The sequence below is a fragment of the Eublepharis macularius genome, chromosome 7 (genome assembly GCF_028583425.1).
Source record: "Eublepharis macularius isolate TG4126 chromosome 7, MPM_Emac_v1.0, whole genome shotgun sequence".
Lineage (NCBI taxonomy): Eukaryota > Metazoa > Chordata > Lepidosauria > Squamata > Eublepharidae > Eublepharis > Eublepharis macularius.
The window spans coordinates 102,682,233-102,703,019 of record NC_072796.1 but is presented as its reverse complement, the minus strand read 5'-3'; the positions used below and the strand labels follow the sequence as shown (position 1 = coordinate 102,703,019).

Here is a 20,787-nt window from a genome sequence, read left to right as displayed (position 1 = left end):
GTATATATATCTTTTTATTGAGTGCTCAGCATTATTCTAATTAGTATTTCAAATGTTTTGAACATTTGTATGTTCTTGCATTGCTATCCCAAGGTTATTTCCTTTTTACATCAGATATGTATTATGAGCCCAACAGGGAGCTTACTTTGGCTGGCTCAGTTCTGCTGAGATTTTTTTAATACTTCATTTTTCTCCTCAACAGGAACCCAAAGTGATTTATAACATTGTTCTCCTGTTCTCCATTTTAGCCTCACAACAACCCTGAAAGGAGGGTTGCCAACAGGGCTTAAGAAAAATGTCCTGTCCCTTTAATAGAAGCTTGCTATATAAAAAAGGACAGCTGAAACTTTTCATGGCATGGAGGTAAATAATATCACCTGGAAAATGGCATGCCACTAAACTTCTATGAAAGGGACAAGGTATTTTTCCAAGCAGTTGGCAAGCCTAACTATAAGGTAGGTAGGCAGGCGGGCATGCGCACACACATGCAAAGTCACCCAGTAAGCTTCCATGACAGAGAGGGGATTCAAACCTGGGTATCCCAGATCCTAGTCTGACACTTTAACCATTATAACATGCTGGGGGTGGAGTGTGGTAAACTGCATGCCTTGCAGGGCAATCCTAAATCTAGTTACACCCTTCTAAAGCAAGGTTTAGGGCCAAACTAGACATTCTGTGGCTGGAGAAAGGGGCAAACAGCCTTTCACCTTGGCAGCCATTTCCACTGGTAAAAATGGCACAAGAGAGAAGCTGAAGCCCCTCTTCCCCTCTTACATTACTCTGGAGACAAAAAGAGCAATGGGGCACTGGCACTCTTAAGGTTTCCAGGTCCCCTCCCCCAGCAACCAGCTGGACAATTACCCTGCTGAGGGGGTCCTCTCCACCACCATTATGACATCCCTGGTGATGCTCTGACATGACATCAGTGCAATGCTGTAGCATTTGGGCAAAACTCTATAGTTATAGATTTTTGCCAAAATGCCAAATGCTAGAGAGTCCCCGGTGATGTTCTGGCATCACTTCCAGTCACATGGGGATGGTGTCTGATGTTCTAGTTTCCTGCCACTTTTCTCTCTCTGGCCAACTGAGGGGTGGCAGGAAGACCCAGCGGGCAGCAGGGAATCTCCCACCCTCAGCAGGAAACTGACAAACTCCAAATCTGACTTTTGTCACAGATAACATCTAGTTTGTCTATTAGAGGATTTAAATCTGGTTAGAAAAGCACAGTTGGTCATGCCAATATTCCAGCCATGACCATTTTGCTGCCTGATTCCCAAATCCAAATCTGTTTGTTGAGTGTACTAAACAGCAAATATTTTGTGTCTTCTCACATTACCACCAGGAAAAGTATAATTTAGAGAGTAAATCTAAGCTGGTCTACTCAGAATCCTACTCAAGTTTATTTAATGAGACTTACTCCCAGGAAAGTGTTTTTAGGATTGCACTGTTAATCCACTAAATTGCTGAATACTGTTCCTGAATATTATTGACTGCATAGGCAGAAATATAATAATAACGACAGTGACAACAACAACAGCCTAACTTGGGCATGGTTGAAGATGGGTACAATCAAGAAAGAAACTGAAGGTCTGATCTTCGCAGCACAAGAACAAGCATTGCAAATGAATGTTATGAAAGCCAAAATTCAGAAAATCAGTGAAAATCCAAAATGTCAACTTTGTCAAGAAAAAGATGAAACTCTATCCTATCTTATTTGTGAATGCAGCAAAATTGCACAGATGGATTACAAAGCTAGACATGACAGAGTCGCAAAGCTGATTCATTGGTCATTGAGTAAAAAGTATAATCTGCCAATATCAAAGAATTCATGGGAAAATCAGGTGGAAAAGGTGCTAGAAAATGATCAAGTCAAGATCTTGTGGGATTTTAGAATATAATCTGATTGGTGCCTTGAATACAATACACCAGACATAACAGTTATGGAAAATCGAAAAGTTTAGATAATAGACATTGCAATTCCTGGGGATGCCAGAGTTGAAGAAAAATAACAAGAAAAAAATGATTAAATATAGAGATCTGGCAATAGAAACCACCTGACTGTGGATGAAGAATACATCAGTAGTCCCCATTGTCATCAGGGCACTGGGAACTACTTCGAAAAAATTTGCAACTTATATGGAAAAACTGCAGCTTTCTGACATAACACCTACAGAACCGCAAAAGACGGCGTTACTTGAAACAGCATACATATTACACAGATAACTGACTGATACTTAGGCCTTAGTGGAAACTTGTATCAGCTTAGCAACACCAATCAATGATAACATGTGATCTTTATTTATTATTGATTGTACTGTGTGTAATTCGAACAATAATAATAATAATAAGTGTGCTTATATACCACTCTTCTAGACAGATTAGTGCCCCATTTAGAGTGGTGAACAAAGTCAGTGTTATTATTATCCCAACAATATAGCCAGTGAGCTGGGACTGAAAAGAGTGACATACCCAAGGCCACCTGCCTCATGGCAGTAATGGCATTCAAACCAGCAGAGTGCTGATTTGCAACCCAACCACTTAACAACTATGCTACATAAACAAGAACAGTAATTGATTTTAAACAATTCATGATATGTCCTCAGTGACCCTGATGGGGCAGCGATCCAGTCAACAGTGAACATATGCCAACTAGGCTACCCAACCTGAATGCTGTCAACTGCCTAGGCACAAAAAAATTCAAAATATTGCCTGTTTTAAAATGCAAACAAATTATCAATATAAGTGTGTGAATGCTCACACCCATCTTAAGAGAAAGATGGGCATTATGAATAAGGTGTGTTAGATTTCCAAATACATTGTTCCAAAGATCACACCACACCACCAGATAGTATCTCTTGGAGTTCTCTTACCCAGCAATGTTAGATTGTCATATCATTATCTTAGATAGATCACATATGGATGTGAGGGGGTGATCTGGAAGCAACATCCATCACCCTATTGATTGCCAGGGTTAATATGACTGATCTGGCAGGCTAGATGGGTGCCCGTTCCTCCCTCGCTGCTCCATGTGCATCCCTCCCAAAGATTCACACTTGGTGGAAGAGGACAATCATCCCAGATAGGACTGTACCATTCTTTGATCAAAGGTGTACGAGAGCTCTAAACAAGCTCAAAGATAGATCACATGTTGTGTAGTTTGCTAGCCAAGCCCTTCCAGGGGCCGCATGATTCATTTATTGAACATATAATTTACATTAAAATACACAATAAAAACACAGAATTTCCATAAACATAGGGATGCCAGACCCGCACCCCCACACCTCGCCCCCACTTACCTGGCCAGCGGTGGGGGGGGCGCACTTTCCGTGCATGATCCCATGCAATGCTGCAGCTCCCGTGTGCTGCAGCCATCTGGATTGGGCCTGTTTTGGCCTGGATTGGGGCTGCTGCGGAGTGCAGGAGTGCTTCTGCGCTCCACAGCAGCCTAAAACATACCCGTTTCAGCCCGGATCGGGCTCGTTTTGGGCCCGTTTTGGCATGGATTGGGCCTGTTTTGTGCCGTTGTGGAGCGCAGGAGTGCACCTGCACTCTGCAGCAGCCTGAAACAAGCCCGTTTTTGCCTGGATCGGAGCACTCCCGCACTCCACAGTGGCTCAAAACAGGCCAAATCCGTGCCAAAAATGGGCCCAAAACGAGCCCTATCTGAGCTGAAATGGGCACGTTTTGGGCTGCTGTAGAGGGCAGGGCTTCCGCACTCCGCAGCATCCCCAATCCAGGCCCCTGAGGAAGGTGGGCGTGCTCCCAGGGGCCGTGTGATGATATCACTTCCCAGAAGTGACGTTATTGTGCTCGCGGCGTGTGCACACACCCCTACCCCCGCAGGTAAGTGCCAGGCCCAATCCCCCTCTGGGAGGTTGAGGGGCCTGGCAACCCTAATAAAACATCACCTCCAAACAGTGCCCTTACAACCCACCCCTGCCAATAACACACAGAGGGGTGGGAGGAGGGGAACAGGCCATTCAGTTTAACTTTTATGGGGGGGGCAAATGGTCTAATGCCCCCCCTTCAGCAAGAGACTGGCTGGGAGGCTCTCCAGATGACTGCTGGACCAGCCTCAACCACATGCCTGGTGGAACATCTCAGTCTTGCACGCCCGCCGAAATGATAGAAAATCCTGGCGGGCCCACATATCCACCGATAGAGAGTTCCACCGGGTTGGAGCCAGGACGAAAAAGGCCCTGGCTCTGGTTGAGACTAGTCCAGTACAAGCACAGTAGCCCCACCTACCAGCTAGGGTTCTCATTACACAAGATGTGTAAATGCAATTCAGGTCAAGGATTCTTTGACCTAACTAGCCTTACATATGTGACAGAGGACCAACCTTTAAAAATTGCTTGGGGGCTTGATTGTACTGCAGAGTATGGCACAGTGAAAAGAAAAACTTCAGCCTTCCCTCCTTTCTATCCCACCCTGGTTTTGCAAGCAAAACACAGATGCCAGGGGGGCTATTTACATGTGCACCCTAACAGCAGAACAAACAGGCCTGCCACAGTTATTGTTTCCTCATGGAAATGGCATAGAAAGGAAGGCTGAAGCCCTTCCACCGGTCATACCATGAAGTGCAGTGGAATCAGTCCCCAAGCAATTTTTAAGGCAAGTCCCTAAGGGACACCTCCCCTCCCCACGATTAGTATTACACTTCTTGTGGAGAAGGAAGGAGCTGTGGCACAGTGGAAGAGCCTCTGGTTTGCAAGTAGAAGGTCCCAGGTTCAATACCCAGCATCTCTAGTTTAAAAGGACCAGAGAGTAGGTAATATGAAAGACCTCTAGCTGAGACCCTGGAGAGCCACTGGCAGTCTGAGTAGACAATAACAACCTTGACGGAGAACTGGCCTGATTCAGTTTAAAGGAGCTTCATATGTGACAGTCTAAGAAGCATCATTATCAGGGTTGCCAACAGGCCTGAGAGAAAATGTCCTGTCCCTTTAATAAAGACCTAATGTGTGGAAATGGGCAGTTGGAGATTTTTATAGCACAGAGGTAAATAGCACAACCTGGTAGATAACATTTAATTAATCTTCCATTAAAGGTACAAGAGGGCACTTATTCTGCAGGCAGTTAGCAATTCTTTCAAGGCTATAGGTACTAAAAATGTTTTTTTCAAAGAGGATTTGAGTATGTGTCAGTAGAAACAAATGCCACGTTTACAGAATCTTGTTGAAATTCACTGAAGTCCTAGCAACTATGTGTGGATTCTTATCATTCACGGTGTCCTTAAATGGATCTTTCAGAGTCTATAACTTGCTGGGCTGTTGAAATTATTGGCACAGTATCACTAGCACAGAAAAAGGTCCTTATTGTCTTTGTGATTGATTGGATTTATGTTTCCTGATTATTATTATTGCTATTGTTATTATTATTATTATTATTTATAATCATTGTCATCTTCCTTTTTGTTCACCACTCTGTGTGGGGTACTAGTATGTCTAAAAGAGGGTTATATAAGCACAGTGATTATTATTATCTTGCAGACTGAAAGAGAAAATCTGGATATTTCAGTGAGTGACATGCAATTTGAATCATTTGTGGTTGGCTAGATTAACTAAAAGGGGTAGCTTATGCTGCTGTCCTTAAAACACTTTTCTAGGAGTAAGCCCCACTGAATAGAATTGAGCTTACTTCTGAGTAGATCTGCCTAGGTTTCCTCCTTCAGTCTGTTCCTGTAATGAGGAATCTAACTAAAGCTAATATTACTGCCATAGGAAAATCTCTTCCTCCAGGCCTTTTAATTTAGTATAGTGGGATGATTTAATATAAAAAACAAAATTCTCAGATTTTCTTTGATTTATTACCTGTCTATTCCATTTTTATATCAGCCTTCATGCAAGAAACTTGGGGTCCGCTTACTAACTTTTAAACTGGTGCTTTGCACTGTTTGAGCTGTCAGCAATTAGCAGGTGATGTTTCTTCAGCTGCCCATTTCCATTCATTAAACTCTATTAAAAAGAGACAGGACATCCTCCCCCTGTCCAAGTGACAACATTAAGGATTAAGCTTCTCACAACTGTCATTCTGAGGCTGCCTACTAGTGAATATGCCTCTGGATTGCAATAGTCCAAACTTGGGAATTGCTAATTCAGAGTTAATTGCAGTCATTTAGTTCTCATCATGACTATTGTGGTTTACAGATTACACCCATGGCACTTAATTTTGTAATCCATGAGAACACCTGTTCTCCATATAGTACTCATTCATGACTCATGGTGCCACGCCTTGGCAGTTTTGAAGAGTTAGGTTGCAGTCTTTAACTCACATACTCTAGAGTGGTTCACTGGCCCCACTGTGGGCATTCTACCCCTGCTCCATTTGCTTCAGGAATCTCTTGTTTAGGCTTGCACCTTTATGGCTGATGAAGGGTTTCTTTGCACACTGCTGATTCATAAGGAGAAAGCATTTTGCATGAGGGTTTCTAAGCTTCAAGTTGACATTTTTAGAGGACTACATCATTGCCTATTAAAAGTCATTTCCAAGATCTTTTTAGCTTGGTAAGCAATTGTGATAACATATGTGTATAGTGTTAACACAAGATAAATTAGACAGGATGTAAGAACACAAAAAGAGCTCTGCTGAACTGAACCAATGGTCTATCTAGCCCAGTACCCTACTTTCCACAGTGACCAACCAGATGATCTGGAAAACCTACAAGCAGGGCACCAGAGGTCAAATCTTGGAGACAAATCTCGGAAGCTAAGTCCTGGTCAGTATTTCGATGGGAGATGTTCAAGGAAGGCCAGCGTTGCTATGCAGAGGAGGCAATGGCAAACCATCTCTGAACATCTCTAGCCTTGAAAATGCTATGGTCAGCTGCAACTCGATGGCACACACACAGAGAAAGACCATTCATAACAGCAGTAATTGCCTCCATGAATTTTACAGCCAGCTAAAGTAGTGGTCATCAATATACTGTGGAAGTGAGTTCCATAAATTAATTGTGTATCGAGTGATGAATTACATATTTTTGCCTGTCCTCCTTAATCTACTATCTACAAAGGTTAGTATTTTTGGAGAGAAAAAGAAAAAGTCACTAAAGGAATTTGTTAATCTTAATTAACTACTGCAATACTTCCAGGATCAAGCCATTTTTGTCACTAGGGTACATACACAAGTTCACTGGATACCCTATAACATCTTATCAGCCACATTTAGATTCAGGGCTTTTTTTCAGCAGGAACGCGGTGGAATGGAGTTCCGGAACCTCTTGAAAATGGTCACATGGCTGGTGGCCCCGCCCCCTGATCTCCAGACAGAGGGGAGTTTAGATTGCCCTCCGTGCCACTTGGCGGCACGGAGGGCAATCTATACTCCCCTCTGTCTGGAGATCAGGGGGCGGGGCCACCAGCCATGTGACCATTTTCTCCGAGGGCAACCCACTGAGTTCCACCACCTCTTTTCCCAGAAAAAAGCTCTGTTTAGATTAATTACAGGCAGGTAAAGAAAAGTGTGTGTGGTGGGGGGGGGGGGTGTCACTTCTTCAGTGAACATGTATGCCTAAAAATTCTGATCAAATCATACAATCTTGGAAGCCCCCTGTAGTCAATGAATGCAAACTGCAAAGGTGCAGGGTCTTGTGTGTAGTAAAGGACTGTGATCAAAGATTTTCTTTTCCAGTCAAAGAACACATTTGATAAACATATAACAACATAATTGCCACAGCAAATCAGTAAGTGCTGATAATACAGTGCTCCACGTGCCAACAAATGCAAAAAGCTAATAGCACTATGACCTACTGAGAAAGGAGAAAAAACTGGTAATTGGAGTCCCAGATAGCCTCTGCTGCTATTGGCTAATCCTAGAGAGTCACATGGCAAAGCTTCTTTTTAAAGTCATGCTTAGGAAGTTAGAGTGGTGGTGGTGCTTCTCTTGACTGTTTTGTAAGGGTGCTTAGTTAATCTGCTACAATGTGTGAACCATTTTTGGGAACTTGGAAGCTAGTTTCTAGTGAGAACTTTGATGATTACCTGAAAGAACTTGGTAAGTAAAATTCTTCATAGCTTAATTTGATGTAATGATGGTGACTTTCATTTTGTATTTTTTTTTCCTTTTGGAGAACTGTATTTTTTGTTTCAGTGTTAAAAATGATTTTTCCAAAGCTTTTTGATCCCCTGAGAAATGCAATTGCTGGGTCATTCTAAGCAGTTGCACTGATTAAATAAAGACTTTTTTAATGAGCTAGAAGAAGTAGAATGCTGCGCTTGCTATTTATCTATTTTAGGGTTGCCAACTTTGTCTTGAAAAATTCCTTGAGATTGGGGGTGATGCTTGGGGAGGACAGAGTTTGAGGGAAGAACAGGGGGACCGATTTCTGCCGTCTGGGGTCAGTTACAATTCTGAGAACTCCAGGCCTTATCTGGAAGTTGACAACCCTATTCTTGTGTGTGTGTTTTTTAATTATGTTAAGTTTTTAGGCTTCTAAATCTGTCCAGCTAAAAATGTGCTTACTGGAGAGTTTATAGTTACTATATAGAACATGACTTCTAGAACATCATTCTTAACTTTGCTTAAATCATCTCACATGATATAATTTCTCTTTCAAAACTTGCTTCTTTAAAGAGGCTTCAGTGTCTCTTTCTTTATTCAGAGATGTCGAGCAAGAGAATGCTGAGTATATAATAGCCATGTGTGGCTAGCAGCTGTTCAAAGTATATTGGAATTATTGTGCAGAATGCTTACTAAGTTAAGTCCTTCAAGAATGTAAGGGGGAGTCTCACACAGCTTACTTCAATTTAAAGTGTTTTCAGGAGGAATGTGTGTGGCTTTAGCTATTGAGGGGGAGCTAATGAGACCACTATTGTAGTGCAGAGACTTGAATTAGTAAAAGTCTTGAACCAGAGGAGAGCTTCTGTTTTGTATTAATGATCGGAAGAGTTGAACACTGCATATAAGTGTGTGTATCCTACTGTGGTGGAAAGAGATCACTTTATAATTCACCATTGGATTAGGGCAAGATTCAGGTCCAGTAGTACCTTAGAGACCAACTAGATCTGAAACTAGAGATAAATCTAGTTGGTCTTTAGGTGCTACTGGACCTGAATCTTGCTCTTCTATTACAGACCAACATGGCTACCTGCTTGAAACTGACTATAGGATTGTAGCTAATTATTTAACAGCATTTAAGTAGTTTCACACCTTCTTATCCTCATGTTGCAGAAAGGTGTTCTTAACTTTTCTAACTGCATCAAAGTCTGCAACTTGTCTCTTCAATGTTGGCAAAAGCAAAATTACTTTCTTGTCTGGATTCAATAATGTGTCCTTCCAACATCAAACAATTGCATTACTGCCTAGAATCAGGTAACCTGTTCTGTTCAGGCTTGGGCATAACTTTTCTGGCTGTTGCCAGGGTGGTCCCATTTATTTGAACAGGTAGCTTTGCAATAAATGTCCTCAGAATGGTGTCCTTTGTTAATTTACTGAAACCAACAGTATGAATATATGTTCTCTGGTTTTCCATTAACTTACAAGAGGTCTAGCTCAGCTGGAATTAAGGCACAAAGAAGCTAATGTCAGAAATATCTGACATATCCAAAGTAGACCCAGTTCTATATGAAATTAAGAAATGTTTCATGGATAAGCAGGAGGGAGGTGTGACACCTTTGACTCATTATGTTCTCTTTTCTGAAATAGCTATTCACCAGTTACTTGTTCTGGTGAGGCTTTGTATCCAGAACTCACCTCCTGTGGGAGAAATAGTTGGAGAGAAGCAGCTTTCAGTCCACGTTCAGCACCCATCTTCAGCATTTCATTGCTGTGCTTTAAATCTTCCTTTGCTACCTCCCAGACTAGAATAAGCTTTTTCACACCCAAGATGAAGCTGTGTTTCTATTATGACTAGGTGTGTCATTATTGATATAGTAAAAGATCAAACTATGAGGCAAGTATGAGAACCTAACAATGTGCTTTGTTTCTAGGTGTGGGCTTTGCTACTAGGAAGGTGGCTGGTGTTGCCAAGCCCAATGTCATTATCAGTTGCAATGGGGGTATTATGACCATCAGAACAGAGAGCACTTTCAAGAACACAGAGATTTCCTTCAAGCTGGCAGAAGAGTTTGACGAGACCACAGCGGATGATAGGAAAGTAAAGGTCAGTCCTGTATTGTCTCTTAAAGCTGTTCTCGCGCGCGCGCGTGTGTGTGTGTGCGTGCGTGCGTGCATGCGCGCGCGCGCTTCAAGAGGGACTAGTGTTTACCACCATAACTCAAAGGTGCTTGGAGGTAGGCTAAACTTGAATGGAAGATGCAGGTGAAATTTCACCTTAATCAAGTGTGTAGCAGATCATTATGGAGCCTTGAAAATCTCTAGTGACTGATAAGTTGCTGGGCTTCATGCCTGCCTGCATGCTCAGTCTCTTCATCTGGTATCTCTGGTACTGACCATGCATACAAATTGAGATCCATGTGAACCTAAAGTTTGGGATAATTTGTTATTGTTGCAGTAGTGCCCTTGGTTTAAATCAGGCCTATGGTTCCAGGGTTGGCTTAGTGGTACAGAGTTTTGCTAAGCAACTGATCAAAGGGCTGTTCAGTTTCAGCAGTTCTTCTGCATAGATAACTGACTCTGCCTCAGATTTAACATTACGTTAGTCACCATGATGTCCTAGCAACTATGTGTGGATTCTTATCATTCACGTTAGTCACCATCCCTTGCTCCCTTTCCGGTCTCTCTCGCCTGTATATCTTCAATCAGCATTCCTCCTGGCTGATATTGAACTTCTTTGTTCACAAGTACGCCGAGCCTAGTCCAGGTCTCATGGTAGTGGTAGGTCTTCGTAAATTTGTATCCTCCTTCTGGGCTCTCTTCACACATCACTTAAACCTGCAACAGGCCACTCACAGTTTAAGGAGTCCATTAGCTTTTGTCTAGTGTGTGGCATTTGTTCCCTCTATGATGGAGTGATGGCTATAGTTACGGCTTATCAATTTAGATGACTTTGGCAGGATACATTTCAGCCGTCTCTTGGCATATGGGTAGGTGGGTGTCCAAGCACGATCCCTTAACTAAACAATAATTACTCTCTTATTCTCTTGACAGAGTCTTGTGACACTAGACAATGGAGTTCTCAATCAAGTGCAGAAATGGAATGGGAAAGAGACCACAATAAAAAGAAAGATTGCAGATGGAAAGTTGATTGTGGTGAGTTCACTTTATTTTCCAGGAGCTCTCTAGACAAATGTCAAAATTCCAAACTAATACAAAGGGAGGGTGAAAATAGGAGCAAATATGAGGTGTTATCAAAGCAAGAAGCCTTATGGTATATACTAGGCAACCTCAGATACCACTCATTATAATCCAACACACTGAAATGTTCTTTTAAAACATTCAGATATGCACCACTTTTGTGCTAAAGCAAAACACAGATCTTTTCATTGTGCTGTGGCTCTTGCATTTGAAGCAGAGCTGGATTTATGCACAAGCTAAATAAACTACAGGTTGGGACCTCCAGATTTAAAAAAAAAACGTACTGAAGTTAACTTTGGGGGGCAATTCCATGGGCCTTCTCTTAATTTGACATATTTGGGGTTCTCAACATATCTTAACTGGCCCCTGCAGAAAACACCCTGTCACAATGGTGGGCACAATGGCTATGGTACAGCTTGGCTTGGTCTGTCTGCCTCTATTAGGCTAGCTTGCGTGCATAAAATAGTTCTAGGTTTCTTAACCATTGATGTTGGTTATCAGATTCAGCCAAATTTTCTGCAACACTCAGTACTTGTCCCTGCTTGCAAATGCCGTGCCTTGGGCACAGTGTACCAAATAAGGGAGGATCCAGGCAACCTGATGAAATTATATTTTATACTACAAAGTATGTAGCAAGATTTTCTGTGCTTAACTTACTACTTTTATTTACCACAGTGTTAAGTCCAAAACTTAAAATAGTAGCTAAGAAAATGAGAGCAGTTCAATAAAAGCTTAGCAGGTGGGAAAAGCTGCCACGGCTGTTGCTGAGAAGAAATTCCTTAATTCAGGGTCCACTCAGGACATTCTGGATTTACAGCTGATCTTCAGACAACAGGGATCAGTTCCCTAGGCACCTTCAGAGGCTAGACTCTGTGGCTTCATATTCCTGCTGTGCTCGCTCCACCCCCAAATCTCCAGGAATTTTCCAACTTGAAGCCGGCAACCCAGGCCCACCACAGGAAACATTCTGCTCCTTCATTGACTGATTTAAAACCTGGAGTGGGGGAAACATAACGGGAAGGTGCTTCTCTTGGTATCGAGAAGACTTATAACCTGCAAGGCAAAAACAAGCACTTTTTAAAATTAAGGCCCCGAAACCAGTAACCCATGAATACAACTTTAAAATATGTGTGTGCAGTGGCCTGGAGAGTACAATGGGTAGACAGTGATTAGTCCAATTCCAGATCCTGTGTAGCAGGGCTGGGGTCAGTATATACTGAGGTGGGGTCATTACCAGGGCCCAGGGCTGCTGGTGGGGCCCACTACCACTGACCCTCACTCTCACACTCCTTCTGCCACCTTTCTGTATGCCCTTACCCATCTGTTTGCTTGAACAATACCTGTGCTTCCAGCGGCCCAGTGTTCCTGGGAAAAGGCATGTGGATGATGCACGGTGGTGGCCACTCCTGGTGGCCATGACAGCAGCACTCCCAGTTGTATGCACCAGCCAGTGTTATTGGGGAAATAATGTGCAGGCAACTGAGCATAGGAGATGGGAGGGCTTGCAAACTAGAGAAGGACGCACAGGTGGGGGGGGGGGGCTGCAGATGAGGAGGGTGGAAAAGGAGGCATGAATGGAGCTTGGTGGTGGGAAGTTTGCCCAAGGCCCCCCGAAACCTGGAACCAGCCCTGTTGCATAGGTGCAAAGCAAATGCAACCAAGAACTCTGTGAGCCATGTATAATATAACTTAGATTATTTTAGACCAGTTTGAATATTGGGAGAGGGGAGTAGTCTAGGAGATAAAGTCTTGGAAGCCAGGGAACTGCATCAGTTGGAGCTATAAAGAGGATGGTTTGTAAAACTCAGTTGCTTTTTGTCTTTAGTGCTTAGTGATGGAGGTCAGCTGGATTCTGCATAACTTTATCATGTATTACTTGTATTCTTACAGTGCAACCCTGTGTTAAGTTCCAATAGTGTACACCCATTATAGGCTTAGACTGGACTAGCTTTGCATAGGATTTAATAGTTCCTTATTAAAATATAACCTAGGATTTAAATTCTACTCTTAAAACGATTTCCATGTGGGGTGATAGTATGCAGCTGCATGTGAATGTATGAAAGGAACCTACAGAAGTTTCTTTGTACATGAGACCCACATGAGTAACTCCACAACAGCCAGGGCTCATTTTGAGGGGGAATGCACTGGAACACAGTTCCGGTAGTTCTCCAAAGAGGTCAGGTGGCCCTGCCCACCTGATTTTTTGGCCATTTTGGGCCCGTAGCAGCCTGGATTGGGGCTGAAACAGCCCAGATCAGGTTGGTGCCAGGTGGGGGAACCCTCCCCTCCCCTCCCCTGCCCGGCACCAACCCGGTCCTGGCCGTTTCAGTCCTAATCCGGGCCCAAAATGGCCCCCTTTTGCCATTTTGGGCCCAATTTTGGCCCTGAATGGCCAGGATTGGGTCTAAAACAGCCATGATAGGTGATGTCAGGGGGTGTGGCATATGCAAATCAATTATGCTAATGACACACTTTCTGTGATGTCAAGGGCCATGGCATATGCTAATGAGTTATGCTAATGAGTTCCTGCAGCTCTTTTTCTACAAAATGACCCCTGACAACAGCCATACAGTTGCCAGCCTCCAGGTGGTTGCTGGAGATATTCTGGAATTACAATTGATCTATAGATCACTGAGATCAGTTCCCTTGGAGGAAATGGCTCCTTTGGAAGATGGGCTCTATGGAATTATACCCCACTGAGGTCTCTCCCCTCGTCAAACCATGCTGTCCAGGTTCCATCCCCCAAATCTCCAGGAATCTCCCAATTTGGAGCTGGCAACTCTAGATCTGGGATTTAGAGCAGTAAAACCTTATTCTCACCATGTGGTTGTGAAAGTTCTTGGTCTCCAGCCAAGAAAATTCAGTCTGTAGTTCAAGTTGGCCCATGGGAAAATAACGTTAAGATTTGGTTGCAATGGTTTGATATAGACAGCTGAAATCCTGAACTGCTCTCTTTGACGCATTCTGTTGCTTAAATCAAGCTGCCTGGTACTGATACGCCCTCTCTTATGGGATTTTTCTTTCAGGAGTGTGCTATGAACAATGTTGTCTCCACCAGAGTCTATGAGAAAGTGTGAGGACTCTTGCCACCTGACAAATAGGACCTTGAAGTGGAAGATAAAGCTTGGTTGACAGAGCAGAGCCCTGCAAGGCTAATTGCTTCAAAGAACTGACTTGTTTACTGGCCAACTCCAAAGGCAGCTGTGTCTCATCAGAAGCATTGTGATTATTCAATAAAATGCTCACCTTTGGGGAAAGATTCTGTTTGACTCATTTAAACTTCACAAAAGATACAGAAGGGATAGCTGAGGAGAATTTCACATTCTATTTGTGAAGCCTGTAGAAGTTTTGCTAACCTACTTTCAAATATCAGGGTGAAAGCCTGGCTTAATTTCTGTAGTTGTACTTCTCTTTTCTACAAACTTGAGAGATCTTCAGGACTGTACAGCTAAGTGTTTCTAGACATATAAAAATGATCAGCTTGAAAAGGAATGAATACACATAACACTAATCCCATATGGAGAACACTGAAGCATGTCTGCTTCCTCATGGAGGTCTTTCTCTGCCTTGGCTTTCAAATGGGAAAGCTTTTGGAGCTTAGGCATGATCAGTCAATATTGTGTTTCCAGGTTTTCCCTGTCTTTGATATACTTGTTCTTAATATGCATTCATTATTTGATGTTGGCATCTTAACCTTGCTCTTCTTACCATTGGGGATCTAATGCAGCTTACAGAAATAACAACAAAGTACAATTTCAATTTTTTTAAAAAGAGGATGCAAAAAAAAATTTCAAGGAAAAAACGTGTGTTTTCAAGACAATTCTTAGGGAATGAATTCCCAAAAGGTTTCCAACTTTGATGGCAAAAGATCTTTCTGGACAAATTCAGCCTTTAAAGGTACCAGATGCTCATTGACAAGTTTCAATCAGCTGGCCAGGTGTTTCAGTCCCAGTTCTCTCCACTCTGATTTTTTTGGGAGGAAAGAATGCAAGTGCAAATGTATTAGCATGCTCTCTAGAAGGGATGGGTACATTTTACTGCCCTACAAAGATCTCGCCCACATTAGTGTCATTTCCCATAGTTGCCCCCATGTGGGAACTAATGTCTCCGCATCTTTATCTTGCCATACCCAATGGAAGGGGTGTCTTTGAGGTTTTTTATATTAAAAAAGCAAAAGTTATCACAGTGGTGGTGATTACCTCAACCCTAACAGCCACTGTGGAGCATGTGAGGAAGGGAAAGGAAAATGTGATAAGGAAACTCTCATATGCGGAAGTGCCATTTCCAAGGCACATGCCCCTGCAGTGGTGCATTGAAAGCAACACAGTGAATCTTGCTGTGTGGAAACACCAATGCCTCCATTAGTGTCTTGGGCTGGATGATCAGCTACCATCTGAATCAAGGCAATAAAATGAGCCAAGGTAGTTTTCTTTGTTTTATTTACCTCATTTGTATCCTGCCTTTCTCCCCAAGGGTGACCAATGCTGCACACAGTTTTTCTCTTCTCCAGATTATCTTCACAACAACCCTGTGAGGTAGGTTGGGTTGAGTGTGTGACTAGCCCAAGGTCACCCACTGATTTTTTTATGTCAAGAGTGTGGATTCAATCCCAGGCCTCTTGGATTCTAGTCTGATATTCTATCCACTGCACCACACTGACTCAAGTTCACATGAAGCTACCTCATATGGAATCAGAGCACTGGTCTATCAAAGTCTGTCTCATCAACTCTGCCTGGCAGTGATTTGCCAAGGTGTTTTGCATCATTTCAACTCTGATCCTTTTCACTGAAGATGCCAAGGATTGAAGCTAGGACCTTAACTACTAAGCCATGACCCTTCCCTCTGCTGTTGTAGCAGCATACATAAGGCCTATCTTCAATCCTACCCATCCTTCAGGAAATGGCACAGGGTCCTGCCACTTTACCCTCACAATCATGGTTGGTTTAATATCCTCTGCCTAATCTGCTTAGTAGAATGCAAAGAGAGGTTTGTCTCGCCTGTTGTCTGGCCAGATGCTCTTAAGTTGTTTATATGTTCTGCTACGAGTGCTGTTACCTAAATATCAAACGCTTGCTTGGCTCTTGTGCCTCACCTTTCATGTCTTGAGTAACTTGAATTCAGTAGTCAGCAAGCTTTTACAATTAAGAGCCAGACTACATCAAAATTCAAAGCAAGAGATTGTCTTGGATAATTTCCACTAGCTTTAGCTGCTCTTCTGATTTCCATTAAAATATTTTATGGAATAAGAGCTTTGTCTGAAAGTATGAGATCATGGTTATGCTTTACTCAAGGGGCTGCCTAGATTGCTTGGTTACAGACCTCCTTTAAAAGGCAACTTACAGCCAGATCTGGGGGAGCCATTGTTTCTGCTCAGCTGCCATTACATGTAAATAGGACATCTATTTCAGGCATTCGGAGTGTCAGCAGCACATCTGTTACATCACAACCAGTTCTTGCTACCACTTTAGATATCAGGGCCAGATATGGCTAGAGCTTTCATTCCTTTAAGTGCAGTGCAATAGAAAAAATGTTACACACGTGTATCTTGTTCTCTTAGATCTACCACAGTTTCCAGAGGCATTAGCCAGCAATGTCTCTGGAATTAGCTAGACATCTGGCCGATCTCCTGCAGGACCACATCGGGAAAACCTCGTCTTACATCAAAGATTCAGCAGATTTCATCAACAAAATCAGTTCTCTGAAACTCAATCCACAAGACATGTCAGTTTTGATGTTGTATCCCTGTTTACCAAGGTTCCAGTAAAAGACACTATTGCACTTATTAATCAGATTTTCCCAGAGGATGTAACAGCCTTATTCCATCATTGTCTGACAACCAGTTACTTCCAATGGGACAACGAATTCTATGAACAGATGGATGGGGTGGCCATGGGGAGCTCTCTCAGCCCAGTTATAGCAAACTTCTACATGGAACATTTTGAAAAAACAGCTCTAGAATCAGCACCCCACAAACCTAGTGTATGGTTCCGGTTTGTGGATGATACATTTATCATTTGGAGCCATGGGGAGGAAGAATTGATGGGGTTTTTTAATCATCTCAACAACATCCACCGGAACATACAATTCACAATGGAGAAAGAAAGTGAGGGAAAACTCTCATTCCTGGATACCTTGGTCATCCGCAAAGCAAACTTTCAGTTAGGTCACAAGGTCTACAGGAAACCAACTCACACTGATCGGTACTTACACAAAAATTCCAATCACCACCCTTGACAGAAAAGAGGCATAATGAAAACATTAGTGGATCGTGCAAGACAGATATGTGAGCTGCACTTTCTCAATGAGGAAATTAATCATCTAAACCATGCACTTCAGGCAAACGGCTACTCCAGAAATGAAATCCGAAGAGCAATCAAACCCAGGATGAATCAAACAACCAAGGAAAAACAGTCTCCTACAGGAAAAGTGTTTTTGCCATATATCAAAGGAATTACTGATCGGATGGGAAAGCTTATGAAAAAGCATAACCTTCAAGCAGTATTCAGACCCACCCAAAAACTACAACAGATGCTACGATCAGCAAAAGACAGTAGAGACCCCCTCACCTCTGCAGGAGTATACCGTATACCCTGCAGCTGTGGACAAGTTTACATCGGGACCACAAAGCGTAGCATCCAGACAAGAATAAAAGAACATGAAAGACACTGCAGACTTGGACAACCTGAAAAATCAGCAGTGGCTGAACATAGCCTAACACAAACAGGGCACAGTATCTTATTCCAGGACACCAAAATACTGGACAACACTTCCAACTACTTTGTCAGACTACACAGGGAAGCCATTGAAAAACACAAGCATAAGCAAAACTTCAACAGGAAAGAAGAAACCTTAAGAATGAACAGAGCATGGTTTCCAGTTCTGAAAAGCACCAGGCTAACAAAACACTCTATTCTCGACAATAGCCCTGCAGAGAAGATTAGCACATCAAGCACCAATCCATATGCAAAAGAACCTCCTCAGGATACAGTGAAGCCTCCCGCCATTAGCATTCCACACCCTGGGAAACTCTTACAGGATGACTCAGCTCAACCCCACCCCTCCTGAGTAGATACAAATGACCTGCCAACATCTTTTCCACATTGTGACACTGAGAGATCTCTGTCTTTTGGTGCTACACCTCTGAAGATGCCAGCCACAGCTGCTGGTGAAACGTCAGGAACTACAATGCCAAGACCACGGCAATACAGCCCGGAAAACCCACAACAACCATTAGCCAGCAACTTTGCACTTGAACACACATGAAACTGCCCTATACTGAACCAGACCTTTGGTCCATCAAGGTCAATCTTGTCTACCCAGACTGGCAGTGCCTCTCCAGGGACTCAGGGTGAGGCTAGGGACCTTCTACAGGCCAAGCAGATGCTCTGCCACTGAGCCAGAGCCTGTCAGGCAGACAGATGCAAGCAGAAAGAGGCTGGGTATTTTTATCCCCCAAAGCAGAGCAATTTGACATCTTTTTACATCTCCAAAATAAATATGTATCAGTGATTTAGGGGTGGAGGTAATTTGGGGTTTATTGTATTTTTAATCTTTTAAATTTGAATTTTTAAAAAGCCATGGGGAAAGGCAGCATATAAATATTTAAATATCACATTTTTATCCTGCCTTGCTTCCATAGAGCTCTGTCTGGAAATCTTAATTGGTTCTCTTCCCTTTCTTCTCAACAATCCTGTGAGGTCAGTTCAGCTGAGGGACAGTGACTGGCCCAAAGTCAACCAGTGCACTTCACGGCTGAGTAGAGATTTGAATGTTGACCCACCAAGTCCAAGTTCAACATCCTAACCATTACACTACACTTCCTCTCTGGGAATTAGACTGCTGATCTATTCCAGAGGTATTCCAAATCTAATCAAACATCCACATGATTTCAGGAAGTTATTCGTAATCTTGGCAAGTATATTGCTCTCAGGCTCTGTGGCTGGGTGATGGTAATGTATTTGTCTTTCTCCTACATTACTCAGAGAACAAAATAACTGTGACACATTGGAGCTCTCTTTTGCCTGAGCTGAGATACTTTTCCCCATCTAGGGAAACAATATTGTACAAAAAGTTGTAATCAGAACCGAAACTAGGGTTGCTGGCGCCTGGTGCAACCCTTGTCAGGCCCTCTGTGTGCGCACACAGCACGTGCGCACACTCCCGGCGCTCCATGATGATGTCACTTCCATGACATCATCATGCAAGGGCGGGAGGCTTGCTGCCCAAGTGCCCGGTGCACCGCGGAGCTAGCAGCGGAGGCACAGGAGTGCGCTGGGGCGGCCGGCTTGCCACACGGGCGGCTGAGCACAGGGCTATGAGGCTCTTGCGAGGTTCACCTGCCCCGGTGCCCTGTGCCACCCGTGCGGCAAGCTGGCCACCCCAGCACTGGTGCGCTGAGGAGCTGGCAGCGGCGCAGTCGTGTACTGGGGTGGCTGGCTTATCGCGTGGGTGGCTGAGCGCAGGGCTCGGAGGTCCTGTGCACGCGGCAAGCCAGCCGCCCCATCAGCGGGGCAGGGGAGGGCCTCCCAACCCTGCGCTCAGCCTCCCGTGCAGCAAGCCATGGCATGCTCCCGGTGGCTGGCAGCCACACCTGGCGTCCCCTCTTTGGCAGCACCGGGGGCAAGCTACCCCCCCTGCCCCCCTCGATCCAGCCCTGGTTGTAATGGAAGCTTTTTTTCTGTTTAGGACCTCTGATTCTATATCAAAAAAGAAATTCAAGGTTGAATCCTATCAGCTTTCCCACTTGACCTGCTCCATTTACCTTCCCCACTGTAGCCCTGTGTATCTCTTGTTCACATGGGATCCTGCTATCATAGATTTATTCATAATCAGAAGGGTCCCATTTCTCCATCTTTTGCTAGTGAGAAAAAGGGTAAGCTTGCTTGCTCAGGGCCTAGAATCTTTTCAGAAGTCTAATAACCCAGTCTAATAACTTTTGTAATAACAAGGACACAAAGTTTTCCTAATGAAGACAGAAGACTAATTGGACAATAATTGGTAGGATTTGCCCTATCATCTTTTTTATGGATAGGAACTATAATAGCTTGTCTCCAACCATTTGAAATTATATCAATTTCATTTATCACTGAGAAAATTGGAGGCAAAATAGAGCTCCACCAAACAATGTTATGCTGGTACAACATGGAAGGGAATCAGCCAGATCTAGGTGAGTGCTTGATGCCACAGTTTTCTTGGAAGTATGGCCTTCTGTTTGAGACAGCCTGGTGAAAGCACCTCCTTTTTAGAAGGTGTCTGCTGGCTGATTCTGGAGATTTGGTAGAGCTTGATCCAGGGGCATCTCCAGCATCTGGGACAGAGGTTGCCAGCACAATAACTAAAATACCACTCTAGAAGGGCTGAGGTGGGAGTGGCAGTTACATAAACAATGTTCCTTCATGTTTCCCACAAACAGGAAACAGTATCTTCTGTTTTGTAGCCTGTGTTCACTGCAAACAATGGAACAGGCTCGTCTGCTTATTGTAGCTTGTCACTATACAGCCTTCAAGGGGGCACAATCACCTCCAAACATATTCATTCATATGTTTATGCCTTCAGCCTAGCATTTCTTAAAGGGATAGGGACTGTAGACTATAT

General features: G+C 43.4%; 1 protein-coding gene across 1 annotated transcript; it reads left to right on the top strand.

Moving 5' to 3' along the window:
• The first annotated feature begins 7,857 nt into the window (after positions 1–7,857).
• LOC129333345 (fatty acid-binding protein, adipocyte-like) lies at positions 7,858–14,452 on the top strand. Its single transcript, XM_054984927.1, has 4 exons — positions 7,858–7,992; positions 9,927–10,099; positions 11,047–11,148; positions 14,220–14,452. The coding sequence occupies exons 1-4, from the start codon at positions 7,920–7,922 to the stop codon at positions 14,268–14,270; spliced, it is 399 nt and encodes a 132-aa protein (XP_054840902.1). The 5' UTR covers positions 7,858–7,919; the 3' UTR covers positions 14,271–14,452.
• Positions 14,453–20,787: the final 6,335 nt, after the last annotated feature.

What these genes read in the sequence shown, in the direction of transcription:
- LOC129333345 (XM_054984927.1), top strand. Translation starts at nt 7,920, where the DNA reads ATGTGTGAACCATTTTTGGGAACTTGGAAGCTAGTTTCTAGTGAGAAC. An exon ending in TGATTACCTGAAAGAACTTG is followed by an intron (nt 7,993 to 9,926) that starts GTAAGTAAAATT and finishes CTTTGTTTCTAG; the next exon opens with GTGTGGGCTTTGCTACTAGG. An exon ending in CAGATGGAAAGTTGATTGTG is followed by an intron (nt 11,149 to 14,219) that starts GTGAGTTCACTT and finishes TTTTTCTTTCAG; the next exon opens with GAGTGTGCTATGAACAATGT.